General features: G+C 37.0%; 1 protein-coding gene across 6 annotated transcripts; it reads right to left on the reverse strand.

Moving 5' to 3' along the window:
• Window positions 1-5,018: 5,018 nt before the first annotated feature.
• Window positions 5,019-9,037, reverse strand: LOC126584913 (abscisic acid 8'-hydroxylase 4-like). 6 transcript variants are annotated; one of them, XM_050249295.1, is made up of 10 exons: window positions 8,804-9,037; window positions 8,401-8,719; window positions 7,658-7,807; window positions 7,252-7,500; window positions 6,921-7,010; window positions 6,757-6,837; window positions 6,201-6,279; window positions 5,564-5,670; window positions 5,357-5,475; window positions 5,019-5,253 (listed from the first exon to the last, which is right to left on the reverse strand). In XM_050249295.1, the coding sequence occupies exons 1-10, from the start codon at window positions 8,998-9,000 to the stop codon at window positions 5,133-5,135; spliced, it is 1,512 nt and encodes a 503-aa protein (XP_050105252.1). In that variant the 5' UTR covers window positions 9,001-9,037; the 3' UTR covers window positions 5,019-5,132. The 6 variants fall into 6 exon arrangements, with proteins under 6 accessions (XP_050105252.1, XP_050105246.1, XP_050105279.1 ...); XM_050249289.1 differs by having other exon boundaries at window positions 5,019-5,256; XM_050249322.1 differs by having other exon boundaries at window positions 5,019-5,256; window positions 8,869-9,011.

The following is a 9,037-nucleotide window of genomic DNA, read 5'->3' on the forward strand; positions in this document are numbered from 1 at the left end:
GTGGTAGACACTACATGTTGAATTATAAGTCTATAGCTGATTAGTATTAGTGAAATAAGATGAATTTACTTGTGTATTCACTTGAGCATATTTGCCAAGTGTGAGGTTAAAAGTTGTAAGGCTAAAATAGCCAAGTGTAGTGATCCTATAATTTGGTTAAATGTGTGGCTAAGATTAAGAGTGATATCATGTAATGCACGTGTGTGTGCATTGTTTGACATAGAAAGAAATATATTCCTTTCTGCACCTTTCATTGCATGAGAGAGAGAACATTCATCTACTCTTCCGTTGTTTCTATTCTCCATCTACTTCCCATATTGAATATCTCAGATAAATTCAAATACTGCTAACATGGCCTCAGAGCCAGGTTCGATCATTTGAGCCTGGGTGTAAATCTGTGAACTCATTGAGCTGATTTGAAGCTCGGTGAAAGTCGCCGGAGACTCATTTTCATCTGAGAAGAGAAATCAATCCAGTCAGACCGAAGATGTCTGGATCTGGAAGCTCAGAAATGAGAACTCCAATTTTCTCCGGTGAGAACTACGAGTTCTGGAGAATCAAGATGGTGACAATCTTCAAATCACATAGGTTGTGGAATCTGGTGGAGAAGGGAGTTAAAACTTCCGATTCGAAGAAGAAGAAAGCTGAAGGATCATCGGAGGATGATGTAGATGAAGAAATGGCCGCTGTGTTGATGCAAGACGCAAAGGCTTTAGGAATCATTCAGAATGCAGTCTCGGATCAAATCTTCCCTCGAATCGCCAATGCCGAATCAGCGAAGATGGCATGGGATTTGTTGTATGGAGAGTATCACGGTGGTGATCAGGTACGATCTGTGAAATTACAAAATCTAAGACGTGAATTTGAGTATGCTAGAATGCGTGATGATGAAACTCTGTCTGGGTATCTTACTAGGCTAAATGATTTGATAAATCAGATGAAAACATTTGGGGAAATTTTGTCTAATGAAAGACTTGTGCAGAAAGTTCTGATTAGCCTTAGTAAACGATATGATCCCATATGTCTTGTCATTGAGAATACAAAGTGTTTGGAGACTGTAGAATTGCAAGAGGTAGTTGCAATTTTAAAGAGTCAAGAACAACGGTTTGATTTGCACACGGTCGATGCAACTGAGAGAGCATTCTCTTCACTCTCTGTGAATTCAAAGGAACAGAACAAGAGTGGTGTTCATTCTGGTTCATCTAAATTTCAGAGAAATTGGAATTCTAAAGGCAAGAAATGGGAATCAAAACCCAAATTTCAGCAGAAATCTCCTCTGCACACTTATCAGAATGTAAATGCATCTCAGTCAATGGGTCAAGAGATTGCAAAGCCTCAGTGCAAGGTGTGTTCTAAATATCATTTTGGTAAGTGTAGATACAAAGGGAAACAAAAATGCTTCAACTGTGATAAATTTGGACATTGGGCTAGAGAGTGCACTGTGGGAAAACCAGTGCAGAAGGCAAATAATGCAAATCAATTGGAGATGACAGGGAATCTATTTTATGCAAATAACACAGTTTCAGAACCAAGATTGAATGGAGAGTGGTACATTGATAGTGGTTGTAACAATCATATGACAGGAAATGTGGATTTGCTTGTTGATGTGAGAACTAACATAGCTGGAAAAGTTCAAATGCCAACAGGAGATCTTGTGAATGTAGCTGGAATGGGTTCATTGATGATTGATACAAATAAGGGCAGGAAATATGTTAGAGAAGTAATGTACCTGCCTGGTTTAAAAGAAAACTTGCTGAGTGTTGGTCAAATGGATGAGCATGGATATTTTTTGGTGTTTGGTGGTGGAGTGTGCAGTGTGTATGATGGTCCATCACTGGATTGCTTAGTTATGAAAGTGAAGAAGAAAGTGAATAGGTGCTATCCATTGGCTTTATTATCTGAAAATCAAGTGGTTTTAAAGGCCAGTGTCACTCACTCTACTGAGACTTGGCACAGGAGACTTGGGCACTTACACTTTGGTGGCCTTAAACAATTGAGAGACAAGGAAATGGTACATGGTTTGCCATAGCTTGCAGACTATAATGGAGTCTGTGAAGGTTGCCAATTTGGCAAACAACATAGAGAAGAATTCCCAAGAAATCAAGTGTACAGAGCAACTGCTCCACTTGAACTGATTCATGTTGATTTGTGTGGACCTATGAAGACTGAGTCAATTGCTGGAAATAAGTATTTCATGCTGTTGATAGATGATTTTACCAGAATGATTTGGGTCTATTTCTTGAGATATAAATCTGATGCATTCAACTGTTTTAAGAAATTCAAAGCTATGGCAGAATTACAAAGTGGTTTCAGGATTAAGATTCTGAGAAGTGATAGAGGAGGGGAGTTCAAGTCATCAGAATTTGATCAGTTCTGTGAAAATGAAGGAATACAAAGACAGCTTACTCTTGCATATACTCCACAACAAAATGCAGTAGTGGAGAGGAAAAACAGAACCGTGATTGAAATGGCGAAATCTATGTTGCATGAGAAGAGGATGCCATATTCTCTCTGGGCAGAAGCAGTTCATACATCTGTATATATCCTAAATCGATGTCCCACAAAGGCTTTGAACAATATCACACCTTTTGAAGCTTATTCCGGTAGAAAACCAGGAATAGCCCACCTGAGAGTATTTGGATCTCTATGTTATGTTCATGTTCCAAGTGAACAGAGACATAAACTTGAATCTAAAAGCTTCAAAGGAGTATTTGTGGGATATGCAACTTGTGAAAAGGGGTATAGGGTATTTGATCCACTATCCAAGAAATTATTCTTGTCAAGAGACATTGTATTTGATGAAGAAGCTGCCTGGAATTGGGAAGAGAACTCAGGGTCAACATCTCTTAATACTGGAAGTTTTATTCACAGTGACATAAGTACAGAGAGCAGTGACAGAATGGTGTTGTCTCCTACATCATCTATATTACCTCCATCTAGGAGAGCTCTTAGTATTGAAGACTCTGAAATTCAATCCAAGTCACCTATCTTAGGTGAATATACAAGCATGTCAAACTTAAGTGAAGGACACAATCAAGCATTTGATCATACACCACTGAAGTGGAGGAATCTGAATGAAGTGTTGGCTTAATGCAATCTGTGTATCATGGATCCAGAGAAGTATGAGGATGCCAAACAAGATGAGTCTTGGTTAAAAGCTATGGAGGATGAGCTGGTTATGATTGAGAAGAATGGCACCTGGAAGCTTGTTGACAGACCAAATGAAAAACCTGTTATAGGGGTTAAATGGGTTCACAAAACCAAGTTAAATCTTGATGGTTCAGTGTTGAAGAATAATGCAAGACTGGTTGCAAAAGGCTATGCACAAAAGCCTGGTTTGGACTATAATGAGACTTATGCACCGGTTGCTAGGCTAGATACTATTAGAACTTTAATAGCTTTGGCTGCACAAAAGAGCTGGAAACTGTATCAATTAGATATGAAATCGGCTTTCTTGAATGGAGTTCTACAAGAAGAGGTCTATGTTGAGCAGCCTGAAGGTTTTGTAGTAAAAGGCAAGGAAGAAAAGGTGTACAAACTTCATAAGGCCCTCTATGGTCTAAAACAAGCTCCGAGAGCTTGGTATGGAGAGATTGACGGCTATTTCTCACAGTGTGGTTTCAAGAAAAGCTTGAGTGAACCAACTCTGTATATAAAAGCAAGGGGAGAAGATATCCTGATTGTTTCTATCTATGTAGATGATATAGTCTACACTGGTAGTTGCAAACCAATGCTAGAAGAGTTCAAAGAAGATATGAAAATGAAGTATGAAATGACAGATTTAGGACTTCTTCATCACTTCCTTGGGATGGGAGTGATTCAAACAGATTCCAGCATCTTCATTCATCAGAAGAAGTATGCAAGCTCTTTATTGAGTAAATTTGGTTTAAATGAAGCAAAGACTGTCACAACTCCTCTTGTAGCTACTAAGAAGTTATCTAAAGATGATGGAAGTGGATCTGCAAGTGATGAAATGTATAGGAGCATTGTGGGAAGCCTTCTATATCTCACTGCCACACGGCCGGATATAATGTATGCAGCTAGTTTATTGGCAAGATACATGCATTGTCCTACCAATAGACACTATGGAACTGCAAAGAGAGTACTTAGATACATCAAGGGAACTCTGGATTATGGCTTGGAGTATGTGAAAGGAAGAAAAGCTTGTTTAATTGGCTTCTGTGATAGTGATTGGGGTAGTTCATTGGAAGACAGCAAGAGCAAATCAGGATATGCATTCTCATTTGGCAGTGGTGTGTTTTCCTGGGCTTCGGTCAAGCAAAACTGTGTTGCACTCTCAACTGCAGAGGCTGAATATATAAGTGCATCAGAAGCCACATCCCAAGCAATATGGCTGAGGTTTGTTTTGGAAGATTTTGGAGAATTACAAACTGTAGCTACTCCTCTTCACTGTGATAACACCTCTGCTATTGCTATCACAAAGAATTATGTGTTCCATCAAAAGACCAAGCACATTGATAGAAGGTATCACTTTATTAAGGATGCACTGCAGGAAGGAATCATTAATTTGGTGTATTGTCCCACTGAAGAGCAGTTAGCAGATATCTTCACAAAACCTTTGGCTAAGGATCGGTTCAACTATCTCAGAAATATGCTTGGAGTGAAATCAGCTCAAGACTTAAAGGGGAGTGTTGAATTATAAGTCTATAGCTGATTAGTATTAGTGAAATAAGATGAATTTACTTGTGTATTCACTTGAGCATATTTGCCAAGTGTGAGGTTAAAAGTTGTAAGGCTAAAATAGCCAAGTGTAGTGATCCTATAATTTGGTTAAATGTGTGGCTAAGATTAAGAGTGATATCATGTAATGCACGTGTGTGTGCATTGTTTGACATAGAAAGAAATATATTCCTCTCTGCACCTTTCATTGCATGAGAGAGAGAACATTCATCTACTCTTCCGTTGTTTCTATTCTCCATCTACTTCCCATATTGAATATCTCAGATAAATTCAAATACTGCTAACACTACAGAGAACAGAAAAGAAAAATCAATGGCTATATATAAAGACATATATATATATATATATATTCACTGAGGTAACAAGATGATCAGTTATCACCACTAAATGCATGTATACATATACTCCATCAGTTTTTCATTTCCTCCCTGCTAGCCTGGCCTTGTGGTCCTTAACTGGCTTGAATCCTTCCAAAACTTGGCTGGAAGTCCTTGCTGAGGTATTGGAAATGGGTCGTAATGAACCCCCCCACTCGACCTCACCACTTCCCATCTGCTGCAGATTAAACACTACCAATATCAAAATTTAAGTTTTTGACCTCTCTGATTTATAATATATATATATATATTATATATATTTCTCGATGCATTCTTACCTAAACTTGTTAACAAGATGGTGGATGAAAATAAGCATCTCCAGCTTGGCAACTTCATTTCCTGGACAGATATGAAGTCCGTTTCCAAATGGCATGAATGTGTTGGGTTTTACTCCGAGCTTTGATGCAACAAATTAAACAGAACTAATTTAGTTAGAAGCTCATTAAATTTTCTTTAATTTACGTTCAAACAATGTCCACATATACCTCAAATCTTGATGGATTGAATTTATGCGGATCAACAAAGAATTCAGGATTATGATGGATGTTCCGGAACAAAGGCAGTACCTTCCATCCCTTTGGGATCAAGTATCCTGTTGGACGTGACAAAAAGCAGGCAACTAAGTAAGTTAACTTCACATTTTCATAGCTAGGGTTTCTTTCTTAATTTTCATTCTTTTCCTGTAAGTGAACTTGTTGATTTAAGTTTCTCTTCGGAATTACAGCAGGGGAATTGACAATTAATGTGCCTGCTAGGGTTTGACAGGGACTGAGTTTTTGCCTTTTATTAGAGTGGGGTTCTTGTAAATATAGGTCACTAGTAAATGTACTACTATACAAAGGGAAAGCCTTGTTATATATGTACTTTTCCTCAATAATTGAGTGGGATCTTTCTCTTTCCAGGCGATGTCATTTGTGTTTGTGCTATCAATCTCCAACAGTAAAGTTAGCTAGCTACTACTTTTATTTTCCTTGTCATGGCTCTGAGAAGAACTTACCTGTAATGAGGATACCACTCCTCTATCTATACACTTCTGATGTGACGAGAGATGTAAATACAAATTAAGGGCGTACGTGTTGCTTATAAGTTTCGTTAGGAAAGTAATGATATCATTAAGCCTACCTTTGTATTCAACATCTTCGACAGCTTCCCTAAAGGTGAAAGAGACGATGCTTGCCATCCTCAAGCTCTCCTTTATAGCCTACGAAACAAATCCCAGTTTAGTTTCTCGTTCACTTTGATGCATTTTAGAAGAAGAATTTATTTGAGAAAGTAGGAACTACGGTTGTATTTAATGTTTTATGTTCAATAATGTGAAAATCAGTGATAGACATCTCCCACAAACCACGATGCACGACATGTGATCAATTTATTATTGGTTTGTGGTGTTCATCAGCTAGCATATAATGACATATCTTTTGATATGATCATAACATTGTTATGCGGTGTTATTAATTTTCTTAAGTTCTACGCAATTTTATTTTGTAAATGTTATAATCCAAAGTAAAAGTATTAAAATATATGTAACGCATAGATCCAAGGGCCGAGTCAATATTTTCATTGGTGTACTAGATAAAATAATTACCATAAAGTAACGTAATTAGGTGGGCTATACATAAGTATAATACATAGACTATTAGCAGAACTTCAAACTAAATCTTCTTAGGTTACAGCCCACCTTAGTCGTAGGTGTAGCTTCGCTAGTGCGTAGATCACAACCACTATGTAGCGTTGTTGTGATAACACCCAAAAAATTCCACTGTACCACGGTAAAAATGTTATATATACCTAAGATTTTCTTGAAAAGTATTTATGAGCATGTGATTGTCAAACTGTACTTACCCTGCTGGTAAGGGGCATATTTCTAGTCTGTGACCAACTCAGCGAATGACTTCCTCCTTCATTTGATTCAAAAATTGTCTTCTGTTCTATCTGTATATGATAAACTTCTCATTAACGTACCGTAACATTTGGTTCTAATTAATATTGATGCAAAATGAGGCCTATTAACAAGAGTATGTAATACTTTTTAAATAGACAAAAATGACGCACTTGCTGACATATAAAGTGTGTTTTACGTATAATGATCGAATCCACCTTTACTAGAGACAGTATTAGCAAATGTGATAGTTTTGTATGTCTCAACAACTTTATTAAAGTTATAAATTCTGACCTGGATAGCTTCTTGAAGCTTTGAGTCATCGTGTATGTATTTGATCATCCAAGTTAAGAGACTGGCTGTGGTGTCCTGAGCAGCAAACATTACTCCAATGATGTTGTCAACGATTTGATCGTGTGTTAGTGCTTCTCCCTTCTCATCTTTGAAGTCCAATAGGTTGCCCAATAGATCTTTACGCATCAAACTCTTTTCTTTTCTCTCTTTTATTATCTCACCAAGAATTAAGCTCAGTCTCCTCCTTGCCTTCACAAATGAATTTAGATTCCCATGCAGTCGCACAAAGATATTGTACAAGAATTGAACATTAAAAAAACGAGAGTAAATTAGTTTGATTAGTACCTTCTGATCGAACTGATCACGGTAAGTAAATTGATAATCATTGGCACATTATTATGCTTACCAAAACCGATTTATTGTACAAGGTGCCTGGGAGTTTTGTAGGGAAAGAATTGTAGCCCTTGTCTAGAGTGTAGTAGTTTTTCTTGAGCATCTCTTTGTATTGATTGTTCAAGTGACCAAAGATAAACAAGACAGCAACATCGAAGGTGAACTGCATGCCATGATTATGAAGATGATCAGTAACTAAATACCTAGAGATATTGAAGAGTCCAATTAGTTTAAGCATCATCGAGTAATACTTATAACCCAGTAATTAAAAAAGTTTAAAAATTCGTAGTCAGAATAAGTATTTATAACTACACATTAAAAAAAAAAAAAGATAAGTTACACGGCATGATTGAATTAGTAATACCACGGGCCACTACCCTAAAAAATCTCTTTTAGTAAACAAAAGCTTGTTGGTTTGGGGGTTCTAAAATTAGTTTAAAAGAACCGAAAAGAGAATTGTTTATAAACTGTTGTAGGGAAAAAAAACCGACTGTTTTATATGTAAACTAAAACTTTGACTGTACGAGGGGATAGTTTATCGTTGCACATGCATAAATGTAACTTGTGCATGCATATTAAATTTTATGAAAAGTTATGCCATTTTAAAGTTGATTTTACAGACACAAACTATACGTATGCATCGACACAAAAGTACACACACACACATATATATATATTCCAAACAATTAAGTGAATTACTAAAAAAATTAAAATATACATACATATTTATAAATAAAATGATAAACCTTGACCAACCTTCTTTAACTCATAAAAGGTGTTAACAACTTTTCCAGACCACGAGTCTAAGGTAGAAATGGCAACGGCTTCAATATCTGGCACCGAGTTTCTGATAACATCCAAGGACAAAGATCCTTGGACTAATCTTCTAATCTGTGCATGGTAGTCATCTTGATGGAAGAAAAGTGCTGAGGGACCAATTAATCTTTCTTTACTTTGAGGGTATGTAGGTTTAAACAAGTGTGCCTGAGTCACCAGCACAAAGCGCACAGCCTCTGGGCTAGACAGCATCACACAAGGACTGCCAAGTATGTGAGTCTTGAAAACTTCTCCGTACCTAACATTAATTAACATAAATTTAATTAAAATAATTAAGTTCATCCAGTCTTGATAAGCATATGCAGTGGATTTAATTACTTACGTGTTGTGCCTAGAGGAAAAAAAGACATTAGGGTTTTGAGAGTATAGTTGCATGGTTTCACCTACATAGGGCCATCCCATTGAACCTGGAGGTAGATTTGCTCTAGGTTTCCGTGATCTCACTTGTTTTGCAAGTAATAAGATGAATGGAAAAAGAGCAATAAGAAGAAAATTGTAAAGAGGAAAAACAATATACATATTGCTCTCTTTGATCGATATAGCTAAGGGCAGGATA

Source organism: Malus sylvestris, chromosome 2, assembly GCF_916048215.2.
Source record: "Malus sylvestris chromosome 2, drMalSylv7.2, whole genome shotgun sequence".
NCBI lineage: Eukaryota > Viridiplantae > Streptophyta > Magnoliopsida > Rosales > Rosaceae > Malus > Malus sylvestris.

Excerpts from the sequence above, each read along its gene's own strand:
- LOC126584913 (XM_050249289.1), bottom strand. The coding sequence starts at position 9,000 with ATGTATATTGTTTTTCCTCTTTACAATTTTCTTCTTATTGCTCTTTTT. Across the intron at positions 7,808-8,400 it reads CCTTTTATGAGTTAAAGAAG|TTCACCTTCGATGTTGCTGT; the intron begins GTTGGTCAAGGT and ends CATGGCATGCAG. Across the intron at positions 5,257-5,356 it reads CATCTTGTTAACAAGTTTAG|CAGATGGGAAGTGGTGAGGT; the intron begins GTAAGAATGCAT and ends TTTAATCTGCAG.